General features: G+C 47.5%; 1 protein-coding gene across 1 annotated transcript; it reads left to right on the top strand.

The window, feature by feature from the left end:
* Nucleotides 1-1,789: 1,789 nt before the first annotated feature.
* Nucleotides 1,790-23,915, top strand: LOC142560638 (uncharacterized). The gene is made up of 4 exons (XM_075672864.1): nt 1,790-2,559; nt 3,214-3,599; nt 9,914-9,985; nt 22,975-23,915. The coding sequence occupies exons 1-4, from the start codon at nt 2,400-2,402 to the stop codon at nt 23,110-23,112; spliced, it is 756 nt and encodes a 251-aa protein (XP_075528979.1). The 5' UTR covers nt 1,790-2,399; the 3' UTR covers nt 23,113-23,915.
* The last annotated feature ends 856 nt before the right edge of the window (nt 23,916-24,771 follow it).

The following is a 24,771-nucleotide window of genomic DNA, read 5'->3' as shown; positions in this document are numbered from 1 at the left end:
AAACAATCTGCAGTGTCCCCATACTCCAGCTTTTAGACTATCAAGAAATGCGCTGTTAGCGTTAGCCTAAGCTAGACAAGCCTCCGCTAACGCTGGCGTCTGCAGGGGGGAGAATCGTTTGCTTTTGATTAAGAAAGATTTGCGTAACAATAGAGTCGACAAGTTCTGAGAGCTCCGTGGCGTAACGCTGAGGTGTACACTGGCACTGTGGTTTTCACGCATACTTCAACCAAGAGAACCACAGTGCCAGTGTTCATGAGTTTTTAAAAAAAATATGCACTGATATTCTATGCTTAATTTCTATTGCTCTGTAGCACATTTTGATGCGAAATCGTCAAATGACTCATTGAGCGAAAAAACAGTCGTCCGGCGTGTTTAGCCCCAAAATGGCACCTAATTTCCCATTGTCTGCGACGCCACGTCACGATTGCGCCTCGACGAATCAGAGCGGGTGAAAGGGAACACCGGCTGCTGCAGTAGCGCGCCAGGTGTTGCGTGAGGGGAGAGGGCTCCGCCGCGACGCCATATCACAGTCACATTCACTCTCGGAAGCCTGTGCTATCCTGTTGGCTATCCGCTTGTTCATTGTCCGTGCAAGCTCTCGTCTGCGTACTCGCTGCGCCTCGGTAAGTTCAAATCCAAACGCGACAAACGTCGCAATGCGCTCGCTTGCCCGCGAGAAGTTCATAACTCGAAGGACGGCTCAGCGGCGTCCAAATTGGACATTACTGCTTTCGCGTTCACAACTAATAAGAAGTGCTCAGGTGTGCTCGGATTTGTTAACGCATGGACTACTGCAGAGATGTGCCATTGTGGTTGGAACTGAATCCTATCCTCCCGCCATGGCCCTTACCTCTTTCATCATCAGTCTTCTTTTTTTTTCTCCTTGGGCAATTTGTGGATAAAAAAATAAGGCTCACGACTCGGCCGGCCAAATGTGTCTGAACATGACATGAAACAACGAAACCCACCAGCTGTGAACACTGCCACGAAAGAAACGCGATGGTCAATTCTCCGAGTGTGTGTCAGCGTTTGACTCAAGGATGACGCACAGGCAAGCAAACTTTCTAGCCACGTGATGCAAATGTGGCAGCTCGTAACCCAACCTCAATCGTGACTCTCGCTTGAAATCAACAGCCAGGACCGCTCAGAAATCCAGTTAACACTGACTAAATATGCGAAAGAAAAAAATGTGGAGCTGGGCAGATCACGTACTGGTGTAGGGCAGATAACGAATAACTAGTGGACCGTTGGAGTTACAGGATGTGTCCCAAGAGAAAGGAAGCGCTGTCGAGGATGGCAGAAAATTAGGCGGGGTGACGAAATTAAGAAATTTGCAGGCGCAAGTTGGAATCAGCTAGCGCAAGACAGGAGAGATCGCTGGGAGAGGCCTTCGACCTAAATTTGGCCACAGCTGCTGATGATGAATATGCGGTAGCGTTCACTTTTTGACCGGCCGTACTTTCCCCCTTTAGTCGCTCCGCTTCCAAAGCGAAGTAGCGCGCTCAGGTGATAAGGAAGTCGGATACGGAGTTATCGCTTTTCGCGCCTTTCTTCGTCACGCTGGTCGCCCTTCGTTATCTGAGCGCGTCTGCAAGTCGAGAAGCCAAAGGGGGCGGGGCGTAACTGAACACCTCTTCGGGGGCGGCACTCATTGATTGGCTCTCACGGGCGGCCACTGGCGAAGGGTCTGTGAAAAGCGATCGGCGTTCTCCCTCCTCCTCCTCGTGGAGTGTGCTTTAAATGGAGACGTCTTCGCCGCAGCTTTCCCTCAGCAGAAAGCCTTTCTCGTTTCGACAAGGGGTGTTTGAAGGCAGCAACTTCGCAAGGTTTTATTATTCTCTCTGAACAAAGAAGACCTTGATCAGTTTCGTTCAGCCCTGTGATACGCTCGGGAAATTCAGAGAAGTTCTGTGGATTGCTCACGGTCCAGGCAAGACGGCAGCAAAGGGACGAGCGACCTCTAGTGGGATAAAAAGATGGCGATACCTCGGAAGTCCTGACGCATAGCGTTAAGGCGACGTGTTGCGTGAGGCAACGACGGTTGGGGCCACGCATGCGCAGAGGCGACGACTCTTCACTAGCTTCAGCGATGTGCTCTTACTCGGGCAGCTTGTTAACGGAAGATAGGTGATACCTGTGGAGGCAGCATTTCGTATGTTTCCCGATTATTAGAAATACAAAACGCGGAGGCGGTGTTTGATGGTGACTGTGGGGCGTATTAGGGCGGAGCGGCGTAAACTTGGTTTGGTCGCCTTGTGAAGTGTTTATTATTGCTCTGTATCTGATGACAGGACACACTAAACTGTCGATAAACGACGTGGATTTCTTGCACGGCGGAAACTCACTCGAGCTTTACTGCTGATTTCTCTGGCACGCGCTGAACGAACATTGTTGTGATGGAAGACTTTCTCAGTCTGGACTTTGACACGTCTGACTGCTCTTGGAAGCTGTGGGACGGCATCGAACAGGAACCGTGTTATTTTGACGGACTCCTGGAGCTGGACATTGTGTCTGAGCTCGGCCTGTGTACTTCCTCTTCGGACGACACCTCTCTGGGTGAGTAGGCGCACACATGCCCACAACAGTTCTTGAACGCTGTAAGTTGAAAAAGAAATATTGAACGAGCATGTGCAGCCTGTATGTTGATTGGATAATGGGGCTTAACGCGCCAGAGAAGAAAAGGGGATGTCGTAGTAGAGGGCTCTGGATTAATTTTCGTCATGTGGAGTTAGTACGACTGATAAACTATTTTCTGCAACTGACACAGCGCAAGGAAAGTCCTGCTGCGCGCTATGATTTGCCAGCTGTTGCTGTAACTGTATAGAACTTTAGGCGAAACCACAACCTTTTTTTTTCTCAGCATTACCCATCGAAATCTGGTGATGCTTAATGTACCCTGTCATCACTACGAATTTGATACCCTGATTACGAAGCAACCCACCGCGGTAGTCCAGTGGCTATGGCGCTGCGTGCTGAGGCCAAGGTAGCGTGGGTTCGAATCCGGCCACATCAGCCGCATGCCGATGGAAGGGGGGGTGGGCGGGCATGCCAAGAACACTCGCGTACTTAGTGCACGTGATCAAAATTAATTAAGGGCATCCACTACAGGGCCTGCCTCATTATCAGATTATGGTTTCTCACGCGAAGTCGCGGAATTTAATTTTCATTTTCCGATTGCGAAGCACTCACGGCCAGCACGCGATGACGCAGGTCTGTCTCCTCTGCTTGAAGAGCCACCTGTCCTGACGAGTGACTGCTGCCAGCAGCACCTGCAGGCGACGTTGCCCGAAAGCGAGGCAGACGCAAGCCCCGACGCGTGCGACGTGGCCACGGTAGCCTCGCCGCTGAACGTCTACGACGTCACTACCGCACTTCCCAAGGCTAGAAGCCAAGCCAAAGCCACGTCCCGGAACGCTGCCCGGGAACGTAGCCGGGTGAGGAGCCTTCGCAGTGCTTTCCAGGCACTGCAGAGTTCGCTGCCATCTGTGCCTCCGGACACGAAGCTCTCCAAGCTGGACATCTTGGTCCTAGCGTCCAACTACATCGCACACCTGGGGGCGTTGCTCTCGGACGAGGAACAGCAACAGAGCGATGACGTAAGTGCAGTGACGTATGGCTCCGACTCGCTTTGTCAAGTATGTGTTAATTGCGATGAAGCCGCAAGGAATGTACGTGCTCTGTGGGATATGATAATGGAAATGAAGCATCACTAATGATTTTTTCCTCGATAATGTTCGAGGCTAGCCAGGACGACTTCAAAGGTCCCATGGGCTTCTATTGGCTATTAATTTCCAGAGCGTTGATATTCTGCATCTTAAGAACAGCGGCAAAGCATCAATCTCTACTGAAAGCGGATTGAATTCAATGAGATTTCGCTGCTGCCATTTTACGATTGCTTTGCTGGGGCACATGGTGCGACTACAAAGAGTGCTATCAGAATGCCTTTTTTTTTTCCTTACGGACTCTGCGTTCCCGAAAAAAACGCTACTAAGTCACAGGCGGGGGGATTTTCAATATTGCTGCATATTTCGGTCTTTACCCTGCCTTAAAAGAAATAGTGCGCGCGTGAAACTTCATCTTCGCTAATATTTTCATTCTTTACAAACAGTTTCCGGCGAGAAAGGCATACGCGGGCCGCTTAAATTTAGTGTACTTCTACGCATGGTGCCCGTACGCTCTGATCCCAGTGTGTGCAACAGATCGGAAGGCGCGGAACCAAGCGTCGAGTCTGTGACACGTTCTCAAGTTCAATTAACGCAGACTTTTTCAAGTGAAGATTTCTTTTTCATTGCCTTCGACTTTCCCACTGCTGCAACCGCTGTTGTTTTTCCGAGTAACTCACTATCAGGACGGCACTCCAGTCCTTACCATCCCTACTTGAGGTCATTCCTGCGTCATTGTCGTACCACTGTTATCGTTACTCGCTGCTAACTGCAGTCTTGCACGACAGGGCGGTACCGTACATTGTGCAAACCCCGGATAGAATGTAAATAAAGGCAGCCCGCGATGGGCAGGTCATGCACTTAAGCGCGGACATGAGCTCCAAAACCCACACGCCGTCGTTGTCATGCCGCCGTCGTCATTCCGGTATCATCATTTCATCACTTTCATGCCTATGAAATCGCTTCTTCGCTGTCATGCGATCATCATCATCCTTTCGCCGTCATCACACCGTCCCAGCGTTGTCATATATCTTCGTCATCACGCTGCAATCTTCGGGCGGTTATTATCATTCCATCGTCGTCATTCCACCATTGTCATGGTATTGTCGTCAGTGCGTTGTCGTCATAAAGCCGCCATCACGCCGTCGCGGTCGTTCCATTGTCGTCATGTAGTACTTCCACTGACGTCATGCCGGCGTCAACTCACCGCCCTCGTCACACAGCCGCCGTCATTAGAGCATTGTTATAGCATCGTCGTCATGCCGTCGTGCTCGTTGCGTCGTTGTCAACCCATTGTCACCATGCCGTTGTCATCACAGCATCGCCATCATACCACCGCCGTTACTGCAGCGTCGTCACAGCATAGTCTTCGTGCCGTCTTTGTCCCGTTGTCGTCGTGGTGCCATCGTCATCGTTGCATTGCCGTCGTGCAGTCGCCGTCAGGCCGTCGTGATCGTTTCATCGTTACCATTGCCTTCGTCGTCATACGTGGCATGAACATCATAGAGCGCCACAAGTTTGTGTTGAGCCAGGCGGTTCCCAGTGAAAATCTGTCCAGCTGGGTCGCATGGTCCGTACTTGCAAATTGTCGCTAAGAAGGAGCAGCGCTCTTCACGAACGCCAGTGAAAGCTATTTTCACAGCGCATGGAATACGCAAAATTTTTTGTTGTTACTCTCCGTGGTCACTCCTGGCCTTTGCGTAAAATAAAAATCATCCACATCATTCATTTGTGTACTTTCCTGTGTTTCAGCAATTGTAGCGAGGTGCTATAAAAATACGTAATACCAGTTATGTGCACGTAATACCGGTTATACCACTAGAACACTAGGGTTTCATACGTAAGCTACTACAGCGTACGCTGGCGCTAGCGTCTAGGCGGGAGCTGCAAGCATGGCGGTTCAGCCTTGTTCGTCCTTCTAGTTTCGAATGACTTAATTTGCGTACTGATCGTTTCCGAAGAAGTATTACATTATAAATGCCACAATTCGCAGTGACCATGCAGACGCGGAGAGTCTCTTTGCCTTCTGCGTTTAGGAAAATACGATCCCTTCGAAATTTAAGCCAGTAACGGCAGGTACGGCGTAGTCAGTACAACGTCATCAGGAACAACCGAAGCCACGAATATCAGACAAATCCATGCACTGACAATCATTTCCATGATAGCTGAACCGACCGCAGCGCACCAGAGTTCCTCTACAGTAATTTTAGCAGGCAACTCTGTGGCTATAGTAACCTTCAGTCAGCAGTCGATTGCGAAGTTTGGACAAAAGAATCAACCAACGCCTCCTAGGGAAAAAAAATAGAATATGAAAGTGTAGCGTTCTGGACATCGAGGCTTCAAGGCTTATGACACGCTCCGTTTTGTTTGATTCTGTGCGCTGTCTTTCGTATGCAGGAAACAAACTGTAAAGTAGTTAGCTAATACACTTTGGAGCCCTAAGCGTAACTCTAGAAGAACGCGAGCGTCATAACGTCTGGAGCAACTTTATTTTGTTAGCATGCGGCGCCAGCTACTCTTTGACTTACGAAGATTTAGGGTTTTTCACAGATGCTGCCGTGCGCTCCGACATTCTTGTGCATGTAACATATGCATGACCATAATGTAAGAGTACGACACGCATAGCAAAGGTAATACGAAAGTGATGTGCAAGAGTTTTTTGAAGAACGTTTCTTGATGACAGTGGCTTAGTTCCAGCTTATCATTTGCTGTACCTACACTATACGATCATTTTCCAAGAAAGCCTTGTTCATAGGAGTCTCGTTTATACTGTACGTTAAATGGTAGCGCTGTTTCGTTCGCACTGTTGTTTTGAGAGCTTCTACAAAACGTTATGTCATTTAGAATCTTATGCAGAACTTCATACTTACATGCAGTACTAGACATGTATTGTATGGAAGAACTTGTTAGTGAAAAACAGTGTCACTTCGGCATGACAAATAATATTTTGGTGTAAAGGCGCCGACTACGGACATCAAATGAGGTTTCTTTCGAGTGGTCTCTACCGTTTCACTTAAATTTTATTGTGGCTAAAAGCTTACGTCATTGCTGGCGCGGACGCGCACGGCTTTTAATTCATACTTTCGTTTTATTTCTTCAAATCCTGACAATAGTAAGACAAGCGCATTAGAAGCACCATGACTATCTGATCCGTACTTTTTTCACTTCAACGTTTTCTTAAAATTTCCATTGCGAGCACCATACACAGACAATATATTTACCTATATGCACAGGACAAAGTTTATTATATATTTTAATGCGAAGGAGGTAGCCAATTACAATTATTTCTAATGTTATGGATTGCCTATGCCTAGGAAATGAATATGTTGCTGTGTGGTCGCCACGCTTCAAATTGCTTTGTGTGCTTTCTTGACACTGAAAAAAGAACCTGCAGACTTGAGTGACCCCTTCGGCAGAGTATTTTACTAAAGCGCGTGAAATGCACGTGAATGGTACGCGCCTCAGTATCGCTTCTTTTTCCAGTAGGCTTTGCTAACGAGAACTCAAACGAACATCCGAGAGGTCCTTTTCTTTTCTTCGGCGACTGAAAACATACTTGCGGTCGACGAGTGGACAAGCCCGTTTGAACCATCTGGCAATCTTGCACGCTCCCAAAGAATTCTCCCGCAAAATCGATTTGAATAAGATTGCCGGCGACTTCATTGCCAGATCAAGCGCTCGAATGAACACTTTTTTCTTTTTCACTGATGGTGATACCATCGCATCAGACAACGAACTTATGTTTTTAACAGGCAAGACAAAGTCGGCAACTTACAAGGCAAAGCAAACCGCCTGGCTTAGAAAGCAATGAGAAACGTTATACAAGGGAACGAAAAGGGGGTACATAGCTGCACAAACAGGGTGAGGCTTTTTGGGTACACAAAGACGCTTGGTTGCGCTAGTTGTAAAATTTCCTAGTCTATGCTGTGCATTTTCGTTATGAATTTTTATGCGCCATATGATGTATAACGCAATGCACACCATTCCTACTTGCTCTCGCGTGCTTTCGCGTTTTTGAGATATCGCTGTGTGTTATTCATTGATTTGTTAATATGGTTGTTTATTTGCGCGCCTGGTAATTTATTACTCTATAATCCTCTATTCTGCATAAGACATGCTTTGTCAGTAATTAATCTATTAAACTATTATTAAACGGACTCACATTGCCTTATGCTAATAATTCGCCATAGCTTGTGTTCAGAAATAGTAATATAATGTGCAATTTTTATACACGTTATGCCTTATCTTTTCAGCGGACCTTTCGCCAGGAAAAGATTTGTTGTTTGTACTTTTGTATTAAAACTTTCACACGGCATTACATGACGTTTTAAATTGATACGCCTTTGTGCGATTTAATACGCTCAAAACACATATTTATGTCCCTAACGTGTTTAACTGAATCCGCTTGTCGCATGGCTCATGCGAGTGACGCCAGTATCTTGTTAGTGCGAGGGGACTCGGGCTGTGAAAATGAACTGCCTCCGACTGTATGGTCTTGTAAATACTCATATATTCATGTGTTTTGCCTTTTTCTTTTATTGAAATGAAAATAAAAGAAAGAGACGGTAGTCACCTTATAATGGTGACGGCTACTCCTTTTCTCGTAGCGGAAACAACACTATAAAAAAATATGAAAGAAAATGAAAGGAAATCACGTCATAGGGTCAGAAATCCACAGCACACAGTCCTATACACCCGAGGCCATAACAATATAAAAGCAAAATGCAAGTTGCACCACAACGAGTTTGTGAGCAAAGTCACAAACACACACAAACGGCCGTAATGTAGACTGCGATGAGCGTATAAATAGATGAGGAATTGCACAGAGTTAAAATAATGCACGCACAGAATACAAAAAAGTATAACATGTAATATACAAGCACTAATAATTACAAAATAACAGGAGCAAGTTATAGTAACATCGTGTGATTATTCAGTGCAATATCTAGTACTTGTTAAGCATGCGTGTCTCTTGGTAAAAATGTTCAAGTGCGTTCAATGCTTTTCGCTGTGCTATTTTCGATGGCCCTGGGCCCAGCAATTTAGTGAGTGAGAAAGGCCGGTGAGGATCAATGGAGTGTAGCTCTTGTTCTAAGCAGCCATCTTTGCATCCTGCGTATGGGGCATTCGAGCAGTAGATGGCGAACATCCTCATCGTCCTGGCCACAGGAGCAAGCCAAGGAAGGAGCCCGTTTCATGCGATACAGGAAATGTTTGGTGTATGCTGTCCCAAGGCGCAGTCGATGAATTAGTGTCTCGGTACTTTTCGAAAGTTCTACATCCAGCCCGTATTTGAGTTGAGGGTCTACTTCGTAAATGATTGATTCCTTAGTGTTTTCATTGAACCATGTTGACATACACATGTCTTAATTTAGTACTCTCAATATCCGTTTTTTGTCCATTGGTGATAAAGGGATGAGTTGAATTTATGCATTTTATGGGCCGATTTTGCCAATGAGTCCGGTAGTTCGTTGCCTGCTATACCAGCATGGCCCGGGATCCACTGTAATATCACTTCATGTTTCCATTCATTAGCCTGAGGTAAAACTGTTCAGTACTGCGCATGCTATTCGTGTGTGTGGTAGGCTGTCACCAATATTTTCAAGACACGCTAAAGCCGATAAGGAGTCTGTGCAAATTACCCACTTTGTTGGTGTCTCATATGTTTTGATAAAGTAAGTGGCTTGGAGAATTGCCACTGTTTCCGCTATTGTTGGTGACGACGTGCGCCCTAGTCGACAAGCGTACTCTACCTATAAGGATGGTATGACGTAAGCTGCAGTCGCAGTTTCTTTGATTACAGAGCCGCCCCTGTAGACGCGAATAGATTCCTGGTACTTGTCAAATAGGTGATGTAACGCTAATTGTTTCGCTGCTAATGTGGAAACGTCTCTTTTTTTTTAAGCCCTTCGATTGACGTTTCTATTTTCGGCACCTGCAGAAGCCATGGTCTCAGGAGGTGAGCTAATGCTGCTTAGCAAACATGACAGCATAGGCGGTAAGATTAAATTTTTTCCGGGGGGGGGGGGGGGTCAGCTTTCCGAACCCCACCAATGTGTATATAAGACTGATCACCCCCCCCCCCCCCCTGTAAAAATGAAAACTTTCCGCCTATGCTCTCCTGTTTGTTAAGCAGCATTAGCTCATCTCCAGAGAGGCGAGAAATGTAGGCAAAAAAACATCAAAATGTAGCTCTTGATTCAGCGGCTGACTTAATGAGTGACCCACTTTCGTTTTGCACTTGGCAGAGTTCCGCGGACGACTCCACGGGAAGAGAACTCGAATCGGCCAGCAGCCGGAGCTACCTCCATCCCGTCAAGGTGAGCCTGCCCGCTTGGAAATACCGCGCTATGCACGAACGAATACGCCCACGATTGTTTGGCGATATGCCCTGCCCCGCTGTCGTTGCACAGCTCACAGTGAGGGAGGTAGTTGCACAGCTATCGTTGCACAGCTCAAGGAGGTAGCCGCTGCTGCTGCTAACTCCTTGGCCTGCGGTGTTTGAGACTCAACGAATGTTTGTACCCGATTGGTCTCGCGTCTCGACGCGATCAGGCGCATATTGCGCTTTTTTTTTTTACTTTTGTAAAAGTAACTAACTTAGGTTCACGCTTGTAGTTCGCGTTTCTATTTCGACATTCTTCAGTGGCATGACCTGCAGCGACCGGCACTACTGTGTTTGATCTGTACTCTGTGTTTGTTCTGCTTAATTCTTTGAGGCTTTTCGTCTTGCTCTTTCTTTCCTTTTTCTTCCCTTTTATATCTTCAATTTCCGTGTTTTTGTCTCGCCCTCCTTTCTGAAGAGTAGGCAGGCGTTGTGCCCTTTCCACTGGCAGTTGCCAGCCTGCTGCTCTCTTTCCCTTTCCAGTTTAGTATATACAAGCTTTCAAAACAAATAATAATTATCATAATAACCATTGCGTGTTGCAAACCGCCACACAATGCTTTTGACAAAAGACCTCGCCTGTAGTAGTGTGACGAGCAACAAACTCAATGAACTGCGAACCAGCAGTATCATCCTCCACATTGTCGTGATGATGATAAATCATCATTCCGACCACCACCGCCGCAATCAGAATAACTCACCGCAGGATGAAGGTCACACGCGATATAATTTATCCACACCTGTCATGCGCGTATCAATTTCGTGTAACGTTCTCTCACAAGCTTTCTTTAAATATTACTACGTTTGTTTCTTTGCTTGTCAAAAACACGACTGATTTTGTCACAGAAATGGATCCAAAAATACATGCGCATGCTACATTCTTCAACAGTCGACGCTCAGAACTGGTACTAAGCACATCACTTATGCTGAATGATTATGATTTCACGACTACAGTCGACCTCAGCGCCGGCAATAAACTGTTTAGCTATAGAACGGAATTAGTGGAACTTTGTTAATTAGTTAACATCTAACTGCGATTTCCTGCGCAAGTAATGCCCGCCTCTGCAAGTGTTCGAGATGATGTGAGGGAATTTCGCTGTGTACTACAGGCGAGTGTGGATAATTGCTTCAATTGACAAAAAAAAATATCTCTAGTAGGCTACAGACGAACTGCGATGTGACAATTGCAGTCGTGTGGGTCGGGATACATTATAAAGCGAAGCGTTCTTCGTCTCCTTCTCGGACGGAGTTTGGTGCTCATCGTCGCTTCTTAGCCGAACATATTTGTGGATATATATATAGGAAACTTAGGCTTGCTGCTGTCTTGCTGAGTAGTCAACTTGGGTTACAGGGTGCTGGCCGCGGAGTAAGCGCCCGACCAGACAACTTCGGCACTACGCATGCGTAGCTGGCTACGTGCACCGTCCTTCCATGTTTTTCTGGTCACGAAACTCCGCCGTCACGCTATGGGAGAGGTTCATATGCTGCCCAAAGGTGCCGCGACGCGGCGCCACTGTGCCACAGAGGGCATCGTTCGCGTACCGAAACGCGCGCGCAGTGCGAGGCAAGCTGAGTGATCGGGTGCGTTATGTGCATGTGCTGCGCTATTTTTCGAGTGCTGGGCTGTTTGGTTGAAGTGGCGGGGTGGGACAACGATGCCGAACACGTGTTGCGTGCCTGGGTGCCGTTCCGGCTACAAGGGCACGACCGAAAAGGTGTCGTTGTTCTGTTTACCTAATAACAAGGAGCAGCGCGAGAAATGGAAGCGGGCCATACCGCGGTAGGAAAGTGGCGGTTTTAATTTCGAATCGAAGTATACGCGTGTGTGCACGAAACACTTTGACGCCTCGGACATCGTCACTGCGTACAATTTCAACATCAACGGCGACGACGTGTCCCTGGAGCGTGAGAAGCCGACGCTGAAGACTAACGCCGTTTCAAAGATGCTTTTAACAAACTTCTTGCATTGTGAATGGTGGACCATTTATGACCGGACGCCTCTGTACTATCTGTATTTCGCTCCGCTTGTTTTACATGATAAATAAATGATCGTGCTTGTATTTTGTTTTTGCACCAACACGTTTTATTTCTTTTCTTAATCGAATTATAAAGTTTTTTTTTTCATTTTTCGACCATGATAAGAATATCAGGACCGGTGATTGCAACATTTTAACACATTGTAAATAGTTGCGAATTAAGAACCAAAATACCTAGTCTCGTCGTTTCTGCGTCGAAACCACGAGCAGCGTGAATAAGTGCTGGGCTTACTGACGCTTCTAAACGACTGCTTGCTAAGGCAATTGCCTAATTACAGCTAGTTTCAACTGAACCTAACACTTGTGGGGTCTCTCACACCCGTGCTCTTGGGACAAAGGAACGACAACACAGTAGTGCAAACAATCACAAGGGCATTTATTGCACCTTTCATAGATCAGTGCCTGCTAGCCGAGTTGCTATCCACAAAACACGCCGATGGGCGCGCGACAAATCTACAAGTCTGACTCACCGCGACCGGAAGCGAGCGAATATGTTCGCCCCATGCTGGATCCCAAGGCCTGGTCGTGCGCGTGTATGGTCACGCGAATCGTGGCGCGTTCGAGGGCGGCCACGCGAGGCGGTCTCGCAGAAGCATGGGTCGGCGCGCACGCGGGAGACGTCCCCGCCGTGCGCCGACCCGCCGGGCAAGAGGGTCGCTGCACGTGCGGCACGACCGTCCCGCTTGCTGTCTCGAACCCAACAGCCAGAGCGCCTTGTCTCCCGACGCCCGAGTAACCCCGCAGCGGCGCGACGCTCGCGCCATCTCTCGCACCGCGCTTCAACCACATTGACCGCCGCTGACGTCACGCAGGCCACGCGGCGAAGTGGGATTACAGGAGACGCGCTATGCGGGAAAAACATCAGGGGACGCGCGAGAGTCGCGCATCCCCACACACTTCAGGTTCGCCTTAATCCGTTGTTAAAAGCCGCACCGAAGACATTTAGTAGCGAAGTTCGTCTTGCATTATCTTATTCAGAAATGGCATCGCTTTGCAAGAAATCTTAAGCGCATGGAGCAGCTCAGTTCGCTTTTCTTTGTCATGAAGTATTCTACGGTAGCAGCCCTTTGCAATAGCAATTTCATTCTTTTGATCTCGTTATAAGATACTGCCCACAGAGTCCTTCTCTGCCACAGTTTAACAGAAACTGAACAGCTGTGCTCGGCGAACAATCTGGCGCTATGCGCAACGGAGAATTGGCGCTTACTCATCTAGTGATAAGTGGGACCACTGGCGTTTTGTTGCGAATGCGCGGTGTTTAATTTAAGGCAAATATTAAAAAGCGGAGCCCACCGAAGCGTTGAGGCGAACGGCGATGATGAAGAAATCCGGACCGAGACCGCCCGGCCGTGTACAGCGGACGCACTTCGACGGGGGCGAAATGCAAAACACCCGTTTATTTAAATTTAGGCGCATTTTAAAGGATCCCAGGTGATCAAAACTAATCCCGAGTCCCCCACTACGGTGTGCCTCATAATCGTATCGCGGTTCTGGCTCTTAAAATTCCAGTTCTTTCTTTTTTTTCGGTCTGAGACCACCGCAAGCTCCATGTTATGAGCGGCTTTTTTTTTTCGTCCCGTGCGCTCATATCATCGCAGAAGACACGCTCAGTCAGTAATTTAATTATATTCAATGTTAAAAATAGTTACGTGAAACTAAAGCGATGGTTGAGGAAGTTGAGAAAGCTAGAATACCGAGGCTGCCCCCACACAACCACAGCGGCAGCGGCGTTCGCATGCCCTCTCATGCACGGTTGCGCCTCTAGCGGCGGGCGCTGGCGCTATATGAAACTGAGGCGGCAGTTTCGTGACCAGAAAAAACATGGAAGGACTCTGGTGCCACTGAGTATGCGGCCATTCGAAGTCAACGCCCCAGAATAGACGTGCCTGTGTGACACGAGGCGTACGAAACCTTAAACATGTTTAGCTGCATGTGGTGCTTCTCTGCGCACACACGTCTCGTAAAAATTGTTCCCTCGACAAGCAGCATCGTGCATGGCCTTCGTCCTGGTGACGGCTACACGCGACAGCGAGGTGGTTGCGTCATCTCCGCCGCTGCTGGTGCTACCTCACTGACTCAAACAAGCTTCACGTGATTTAGATTACGACGCTGCGTTGGATCTGCGAGTTTTATTGCGGCAGCAATTGGCGCGAACACTCGAAGCGCATTCGAGCCGTTGGCGGCGCCACCGCCGCGGCCATGCTGTCATATTCGATGTTTCAAGCGCGGTCCGAGCGTGGAGGTTCAGATGCTCTTCAGAGATGCAAGTTGCACCGTAGTGCGTTTTTCTCTAAAGACGAGGGCAGCGTTCTGCCTTCCGATGCCGGCATGAACTTTTGTGGGCACAAATGCTATATTGCATTCCTCCTTGGCAACTACAGGCGTACCATATGGTGGCGTATCAGGGGTGCTAGAGGGCAGTAAATTTGCAACTACGAAAGTCGACGGTTTTCCGTCGGGTGCATCTCGTGCAGCATGTATGCGGTTCGCTTTCAACGCCGCTGGCGGCACTCCCCCGTCGCGCCAGCGGTGTGACATGACGTCACACCGCGTTCCTGGTCACACCGCATTCCTCGTCACACGCGTTCCTCGTCGTTGCGCTCGCCTCCGCTCGCATCGCCAGCTGCATCGCATGCCTGATAACATGTCGGAGGATTGAAAAAGGAGAGCTCGCGTGCGCCGCGACCAAACTTGAGGCTGCAGTATGGACGGCGACAATTCTGATAAGTAGGAGGAGGCCTGGAATCGACATCGGAACGAGATGAAGAGGAAACGAATCGCCCAGGAAACAGATGAACAGCGCGCCGAACGACTGGCTAAACGCCGCAACATAGCTAGACAACCAGACCAACCTGGACTTGCAATCAAGATTAACCAAGGCTAAGCATGCTATGCCTTAGCTTTCGATACGTATATCCTGGCATACTCGAGCTAAGCCACTGCCAATTTTTTTAAATTGCCCAGCTCTTAGGCGCCCGTTCTTGCGGCGAACGTCGGCGTTGTACCTCGTAACCGAGCGAAAGAACACAGCAATGTATGAAAGCGAACGCGGAGCGCAGCGAAAGATGAAAGACGGTGATAGTGAAGAGAGCGCGAGGAGGAGGATGCAGCGTAACCATGAGGCGGAAAGCGGAGGACGAGGGTATGGCGAAATCGCGAGAAGAAAAGCGTAGTGTCGCACAAGACGGGCTTTGCGGCGACGATGGCAGCGAGATGGCGGCAGAGTAGTGCGCGTCAGGCATATGGAAACAAAGCGCTGCATCAGCAGAGGTCTGTCTGCAGCGGCTGCTGCGAATCGCGCCCACGCGTCACCCACGCGCCGCCTCTCGCGATCTCCCGTTTAGCGAGGCAGTCGCGCCACGTTTCGCTCCGTTTTCAACGTGCCACACGATACAGATTGTCCGCGCCAGCCTATAAGTCGCGAAATGAAAACACGTACACAGCTGCGCTCAAATTTCGCATTAGAGAGTATATCGTAAGCGTCGGTGAATCTTTTTGGTCTCAAGTCCTACCCCTTTGAGCTACGACGCCTGCGACAACAGTGGTGGCTCTCCGCATCATGTCAGCGTTCTGAGACACCTTGGCTTAAGAGGGTGCTTTGCTCGGAGCCAACTCCAATGCCGCCTGTTCAGATACACGTAAAACACAGCGATGCTTTTTGGGCTACCAACTTGACCGATCTGAATTAAAGGTACTGCATTTGAGAGAGAAGGTAAAATTCTAGTGACTGTGCGAAACATATTTTCAATCCAGAGCATGGAATTTCTTACAAAAGTTACCGAATATTAGAAAGTTTTAACAAATTGAAGTGCGGCGTTTAAAAATTCGTGTCTCAACAGCAAAAACAGATGTATTTCTGTAAACTGCATCCGTTAGATCTTCTAAAACGGGCGAATTTGGTGTGCGAGTTTAGAACTTACCGGAAGCTGTCGCAATGTTTCCGCGGGTTCTGCAAAAGCGCTACTCACAGATTAGCGGTAAATTTCAGAGTGGTGTACATTACACCAATTTTGTCCGCATTGGATTTGTTATTATGTGAAGATTACGGAATTGGGAAACACTTTTGAAATGTTAGCTTTTCTTAGCTCTTTGTTCAGTGCTGCGCCATTGGCGCTGTCTGTAGTGGTGGGCCGTTCTCACACATGGTGCAGCTTCACATGCAGTTGGCTTGGGTATCTGCTGCTGCGTATGTGCCATCATGGCCACGCCGCCGTCGTCGTACAATCCTCGTTATACCACTGTCGTCATATGGTTGTCGTCGTACCGCCTTTCGTCGTTCCATCGACGTCAATCCTTCTTCGTCATTCTATCACTCAATCGCGATCATGGCGGCGCTGTCACGTCATCGTTGCGTCGTCGTCACACATCCATTTGTCACGCAACAGTTGTCATACCGTCGTCGCGATGCCTTCGGCGTCATTCCATCGTCGTCGTGCCGTTGCCGTGCAGCCGTCTTCGCGCTTTCATCGTGATATACTACCTTCGTAATTTCAGAATTGACGTTACATTGTCACGTCGCCGTAGACATAGCGCCTTCGGCTGCGCCAGTGTGTGCTTATAGAAAGCCGGCGAAAGCTCCAGCAGTTTCAACGAGAAGGCTATAAAAAGACTTTTACGGCTGAAATTTCGCGGAAGAAGGGGTAATTTCGAACCACCCTGCGATTCGGCGAGCTCGAGACACGAAGTGAAAATGCCAACCTCACACTAGAGCTAACGCTAAAAAGTTCATTCCTATTATTTTTTTCATTGCTCACAGTAGATTTGTGAATAGTTTTGTATACCGAAATCTTAGAATTTTTAATTTCTATATAACAATACTGATGACTTAAATAAAAAAAATCGCTTCCTAATGTCACTAGGTTTTAACCAATTTTCATAAATGCAATAAATCTCGTTGAATGCGGTGCAGTAGTTGTCGAGAAAAAGGACTTCTCTGTTCTCATGAGAGAAAAAGAAAAGAAGATAAATGTCCTGGAGCTACAGTACGCGGGTAGCGTACGCTGCTGTTAACGTCTCAGCCAAGTTTTCCTGTCGTACCCGGTGCGTGGAGCCTGCAAGCGGAGCGGGAAGTCGCCTTTCTCTCGAACGCTCTCCTTTCAACAGAAGCCTGCTCCTCATTCTCTTCTGAACGCTTTATTTCGTAATACAGCGGATTCCCATACCTGGCTGCTATTGGTAGCTGCAGTCTGCTACGTACTGTAGATGCCGCGACCGCCGCGGGGTGCCGCCACGAGTCCACTGGCTAAGCGCACTGCGGCTCGCTGAGGACAACCGCGTTTGGTTTACGTTTAGCACGTTGTAGGCACCAAAGGCAGAATTCGTGGCGTCTATACGTTAACATCCAAAATGAAATTTCAACTGTGCGCCACGGTGACATATAGAAGGCGGGATCATTGTGGGCTCGGCCGTAGCCTTCTCAGTGCAAGAAATTGAAGAAGGCTACGCCGCCTTCGTTTCTGTTGAACGCATTGAAGTATTGAAGCTTCTTAGAAAGCAACTTCAACGGTTATTCTAAATTGCACGTGTGTAGTAATTCTGGGATGCTAGCCACCGTCGAAACGGTCCTGACCCATTGCATCAACCCGTCTTGTCAACCTACTGCACGCATCACCAGAAAAGTTCGATTAAATTGATGGGATCGCGCTGAGCAAAGCGTGACATGCATTACTTCCATGTGTTTTTTTTTCTTCTTTCTTCGTTTTTAATATTGAATGAATGACACTTTTATTGAAAAGGATGGCGTTTTTGGCTATGTTGCGGCGGGCCAGGAGAATTCACGCATGCGAGTGGGTGGAAAGGGAAGGGTAAGCAGATGACGGCGGTCATTCAGCTGCCTGCTCGGGTTTCACTGTCTCTAAGCGAACCAGACTCAACGGCGAAAGCCAGAAGCGAGTCGAACGCGACACGCTTATCGAGGCCGTCCACTGGTTGGATACAGGCTTCCCCGTAGTTCGGGATCGTCGTCCTACGTTTTCGACGGGCTTCTTCACAAGCCTGACATTCCCAGAAGAGGTGTTTGGCAGTCGGGGCACTGAGCGTGGAAATACATCGATGTGTCCTCTTCTTCCCTGTGGCTTCCCCCTAACGCCAGGGGTTAGGGATAAACTTGATTGTAGGTGGCGGAGAAGTACCTTTCCGGCTCTCGGTGATCCCGATGGCAGCGGACGATCATAGACGGGTACTACACTGCACGAATGGCAGCAGCCTTGCGTCCTTGAGCAAGTCTCGACATTTGTCGGCGTGGGTCACTCGTCAGTATTTGTTCTGAAGGAGTTTCGCTTTCGCTCACGGGAGACGAGTGGCCAGGCAAGTGCTTTTACGCGCGGCAGCCTCGCTGTGGTGCGAATCGAATCGAATCCCCATCGAAACGCACCACGCGGCGTCTGGTCAAAGCGCACAACGTATGCGCGCAGCCGTAAGGAATCGAACCCACGACCCCGATCTCGGCAGCGTGAGGGGGACGAGTCACCGCGCTGTGGGCGGCGGCGCGATCCGATCGATCCCAGTCAGAGCGTGGACTCGATCGATGTGTTGTTGACCCATTGCAAAAGATTAGGCAGCAGGAGAACGCACACAAAAAAGGAAAGAAAAATAGATGGAGCAGGGGAATCAATTGCTACATTACGAGGTGGGGTAAAGCACCTACAGATAACGATAAAGCACATTAGTAGCAGAACGCAGTATATGATAACACGTTTCTGCCATCACGGTATAGGCTCAGAACGCTTCGCTGCCTGATTAGCTAGTTGTGTCGTGACGACAGGGCAAACATAAATACTGCTTCCACAGCTGAACCTAAAACGTGAGTAATGCGACACACGGTCTAATTATCTCTTAATTAAAATATATCCACGCACTATGTCGTCAAAGAAGGATCGGTACACGGCATCTATAACCAGAAATATTGCCGTAATACGTATTAAACACAAATTATTTAATTATGAACGAATGAATCATGGTGTTTAACTGCGCAAAGCAACTAACGGGTTGTCAGGAACGCCGCAGTTTAAGCACGTACAAGTTTCACTTAGTGTTCTTAACCAGGAGTCTAAAGCGAAGTACATGAACGCTTTTTTTTTGCCTTTCACTCCCATCAGAACGCGGCCTCCACGGCAGGGAATCGTGCCCACAACCTCGCGCTCACACGACACAGGACAGTCAATAATGATCGCTGAATAAGTCTGCGGTCCGATTATGACGTGGTTCAGTAGCACGAGATAAACGCGCTCTTAAGGTGTACCACAAAGGACGGTTAGGGATCGGCTCGCTGCCGCGAATCGATGACCTCACTATGACGTAACACGTAACTGTCCCTGATGTTCAAACCGTCACAGCAGTGCTCTTAAAAATATTAAGGGTGCACCGCAAGTCCCTCAGGAACATCTAAATCTTTCGTTCTACACTGGAGCTCTGCATAGCAAAACTGCAGTTTTATACGTGCGATAGGCGCAAATGTACACATAGCATATGGCCACTCCCACAGAAATAATTTCATATCGTTCGTTCGTGTCTTGACCGCGGCGCGGTGCGAACATTTTGCACTAACAGTTAAGGTAGACAGGAGGGAGAGTGCCTTCGGGGGGAGGGGGAAGCCACGAATGAGAGAGGAGGTGAGCGGAGGAAAAGAGCACGGCGCAATACCGGGCGCCGTTTTATCACCGGGACATTAGTTGGCCGCGTCAAATGTACTGCAAGATGGGAAAATAAAAGAAAAAAGAATAAATTATGGGGTTTTACGTGCCAAAATCACGATCTCATTATGAGGCATGGCGTAGTGAAGGAGTCCGGAAATACCCCCCTAAGCAAGCAAAAAATGCAATAGCTCATCCCTCTCCTAATTCAAAGGCTACAAGCACTCACTAAAGTAGGCGTACAGTGCATACATTCATTGGAATCGCGCATACAACGTACGGAAATCCGGCGTCTAGTCGAGTTGTAATAAAAAAAACACGTGACCTTCTTAATGGCTGATACCCCGTAAGTAATGGCTCATATCCCCGTAAGGTTGAGTCTTCAAGCGCTCACCAAAGTGAAGCGAACGGTGCATGCATTCATTGAAATCACCCATACAACACACAAAACAGCATACGTTTCAATCTCCTGCTGAGGGGATGCAACGTAAAGTCGAAGAGAAGCGTCGTTGGCGCCGGTCTGACTCCGCTATACGAACGCGCGAAAACGCAGCTGAGAGTCGAAAACGAGTCGGAGAAGCCGAAATGCGAAAGCGGCAACGCGACGATGCGAGACGGCGCATATACCAAGTGCGCAGCAGGCTTTTTCCTTCACGTGTTACAGCAGTGTAACATTCTGGCGAACTTTTGTTCCTTTATTGTACCTTCTAGGACAAGGGTCAGTTTACTCATGTCCATATTCAAGTGCGGGAGACCGACATACAGGATAATGTATCGTTGTTAGAAATGAAACATTGGTTAGATGTGGCGTTGGCGGTAAACATTTGTTGAGACAGAAAAAAAAAAGCCTTTTAACCTCTCATATTTTTCCAAGAAGTTCGTTATATCAGCCCTTTAGTTAGATTTACTAAGCTATTACCACGCCAAACCCGACACGTACCTATACATTACTAAGCTATATCTTACTATGCAAAAAAAAAAAAAAACTTGACAATTTAGTACGGGGCACGCCTTTACTAGGCATTTCTACTGAGTGTCATGAGAATCACTTTATGGCTGTACTGGCGGGTGCGGCTCGGGGCTTCCCGGCACCACAGCCCGAGAAGCCCATCGACCGCTGAAAGGGCCACGAACGTCCGTTGACGTGACCGATGTGGGCGTACTGTACAGTGCGGCGAGGGGGAGGGGGGTCGCATCTGCTGGAGGCTACGACGTTGGCGACCGGTGGCTCGGATGCTACGCTGGTCGATCGACAAACGACGCAGAAGAAAAAAAGCCAAGGGCACATCTTGAACCGACGAGCTTCCCCAGCAGGCCCACGCCGTACTCCACTGCAATGACCTCGCGCTATGCGACGGAGCCATTGTTGTGCAGGCAGAGCGACGTTCAGAGCCATCGCTTCCGTTTTTCTTTTTCTTTTTTATTCGACTCCTGCGGGAGTTGTCATGTCTTACGGAAAGTATACGAGGAAGAAGAAAAACTCTTGAACAACCACATTCTTGTATTTTTCTTGCATTCCTCACTTGCTTGTTTTTTCTTCGATGTTGCTGGCTTATACCAATGGATGATGCCGATGTTATCTCATTTTAGATAGATCACCTGTTTCAGATAGCATAATTCCATTCTTCGATATGGAATATTCTAAGGAGCTTTCATTATTTGCCTGAGAAATCGGAACGAACATTCAACTAGCGAACGTAAATTCGCTAATTATCTTCCTAATTTGATTTTATTTACCACACAGAACGTACAAAAGAAAATTGCACATGAAATGTGGTTGGGAAAGTTGAAGAAAAGCTACATATACGTCGCTTGACTGGCCCCTCACTTGCCTTTCATTATTTTATGGCACATATTGCAATTTACGAATCGTAGGCGGTGAGCTTGCAACTAGTTATGAAGTGAGAAGGGCCTTGCAAGACTTGTCGCGGAAGAAAAGTGGCAGGAGAAGATGGAATAACAGTTGATTTAATCAAAGACGGAGGAGATAGGCATGCTTGAAAAGCCTGCGGCCCTTTATACGCAATCACTCACGACTTCTAGTGTACCAGAGAGCTGGAAAAATGCCAACAGTATACTAATCTAGAAGAACAGGACATAAATAATGGAATAATTATAGGCTATTGGCTTCCTTTCAGTATTTTATAAAACATTCACGAAGATAATTTCCCGTAGAATCAAGGCAAAACTTGACTTAAGTCAACCAAGAGAACAGGCTCACTTCATATGAAGGGATATTCTAAAACGGATCACGTCCATGTCATAAATCATGTAATTTTGAAATCTGTGGAGTACAATCGACTTCTCTACATTGCTTTCATAGATTATGAAGGTGCATTTGATTCAGCAGAGATACGAACAGTCATGGAGGCATTACGCAATCAACACATACAGGAGGCTTACGTGAATACCTTGGAAAATATCTGCAGACATTCAACAGCTACCTTGCTTCTCCACAAAAAAGTAGAAAATTACCTATCAAGAGAGAGGTCACGCGAGGAGACACAATCTCTCCAATGCTATCCACTGCATGCTTAGAAGAAGTATTAAAGCTTTTGCTGGGAAAGCATAAAAGTGAGGACCAACGGCGAATATCTCAGCAACCTTCGATTTGCAGATGACATTGTCCTGTTCCGCGACGCTGGGGATGAATTGCAAGAAATGATTGAGGACCTTAACTGAGAAAGTGTAAGAGTAGGGTTGAAGATTAATATGAAGAAGACAAATGTAATGTTTAATAGTCTGGCAAAGGAACAAGAATTCATGGTCGCTAGTCAGCCTCTAGGATATGTGCAGGAGTAAGTTTATCTAGGTCAATTACTCACAGGAGACCCTGATCTTGGGTAGGCAGTTTATAGAACAATAAAAATAGTTTAGAGTGCATACGGCAGGCCTTACAAGATCCTGATGCTTAGCAATGTTTTGTGGTGCTGTTGATATGGAACACCGTCCTGTGACTCTTTAAGATGTGTACTAACTGCGTAAGATTTGTTTGCCTGTATCTGGCCCTTACACAGTCTTGTGCGGATTGTCGTCCCGAAACTGGCACGGTGGGTTAAGAGGGGTGGCGTGGTGGAAGAATCCGGATTAAGTCTGACCACCTGATAATCTAGCCCGTTCTTTAGCTGTTTCTTCTTGCCCCCTTCCTTATCCTCCTCCTCCTCCTCCTCCTCCTCCATCATCATCGTCATCATCATCAACTATTACGATTTTTAATGTTGCTTCTTTCCATATTTTTTTTTCTCTTTGCAATGCAGAAGTGGCCTATGCGTTCCCGCCTCTACGCCGGTGCCAAGCCATACGCAGACGACAGAACTAGAAGACACGCGAGCGACCTGTTCCAGACAAAGAAGTCTGCCAAGAACGTCTGGAGGCGCCAGGACCCAAGGACGTAGGCGAGCTACGACGAAGAGTGCATGCACCAAGTGCTCCTGCTGCTACTGAAATCACGATGGCAGCTACGCTTGATGTGTTCGGACTATGTGCATACTTGAAACACGTTTTGGGACTGTAATCGTGACGTTGTGCCATTGAAGGAAGAAGTCGCTTCGCGGTTATAACGCGTAAATGATATTCAGCCCCCGATACCTTCTTTTTTTTTCTAGGTGTGATGGATCAGCTCTGGTGTCGTGTCTTGCGTGGCGAGCGCCACGTCTGGTCTGGACCGATTCGGAAAACGACTACGGACTTATACGTGCGAGTTTCGCATGCCATATGGCCTTAACAGGCGCGACAGGGAATGTCTACGCTGGGTTCGTGTAAACACGACAAACAAAGCATTTCCTCTTAAAAATCAAACAGGCAAGGCCACCAATGTGCCTTGAGTGTAAAGTGCTGGTAGACATAGCCCCCCTATTCTGCGCTTGCAAGCTATATACACTACAAAGAATTGTCTTACTGTCCGCGCTCAACATTCACCAAATGTCGTCTTTTGAATCAGGATACGTCCTTGACCCGAGGACTAGCACTGTCTGTGCATATTGCGCGACGAAAGCATGTTAGCGTTTCCTTAGAGACACTGGTGTCAATGAGAAACTTTAGTTGGGTGTTAAGTGCTGCGTTTCGTGTAAGTTGTGTATCCGCGTTGTGCACTGTGCACTTAATTTCATTTTTTATCCTATTTATCTGGAGCAGCATGCTGGGCATGTCGCCAGGTAAACCCATCCATGATCCATTAAAGAGCAACCCCTCTTTCTCACTCCCTCTCTTTTATCCACCTCCTCTGTACACTTCAACCACCCTTGACGCGCTACACGCGGGACAAATTTTTTATTCGGAATAGGCTGTGAAATTTCAAAGCCATACGACAATACGACTTATTTTCCACATAGAATAGATTGTGAAATTTGGAAGCCATAGGACAATACGACTTATGCTCCACATAGTAACGACTGGGAAATTTCAAAGCCATACGACAATACGACTTATGTTCCACATAAAATAGATAGTGAAATTTCAAAGCCATACGACAATACGACTTATTTTCCACATAGAATAGATTGTGAAATTTGGAAGCCATAGGACAATACGACTTATGCTCCACATAGTAACGACTGGGAAATTTCAAAGCCATACGACAATACGACTTATGTTCCACATAAAATAGATAGTGATATTTAAAAGCCATACGACAATACGACTTATGTTGCACATAGAATAGATTGTGAAATTTGGAAGCCATAGGACAATACGACTTATGCTCCACATAGTAACGACTGGGAAATTTCAAAGCCAAACGACAATACCACTTATGTTCCACATAAAATAGATAGTGATATTTCAAAGCCATACGACAATACGACTTATGTTGCACATAGAATAGATTGTGAAATTTGGAAGCCATAGGACAATACGACTTATGCTCCACATAGTAACGACTGGGAAATTTCAAAGCCATACGACAATACGACTTATGTTCCACATAATATAGATAGTGATATTTCAAAGCCATACGACAATACGACTTATGTTGCACATAGAATAGATTGTGAAATTTGGAAGCCATAGGACAATACGACTTATGCTCCACATAGTAACGACTGGGAAATTTCAAA

The sequence above is a fragment of the Dermacentor variabilis genome, chromosome 10, assembly GCF_050947875.1.
Source record: "Dermacentor variabilis isolate Ectoservices chromosome 10, ASM5094787v1, whole genome shotgun sequence".
Classification (NCBI taxonomy): domain Eukaryota; kingdom Metazoa; phylum Arthropoda; class Arachnida; order Ixodida; family Ixodidae; genus Dermacentor; species Dermacentor variabilis.
Note: the sequence above shows the minus strand (reverse complement) of the source record. Positions and strands in the feature narration are given on the sequence as shown.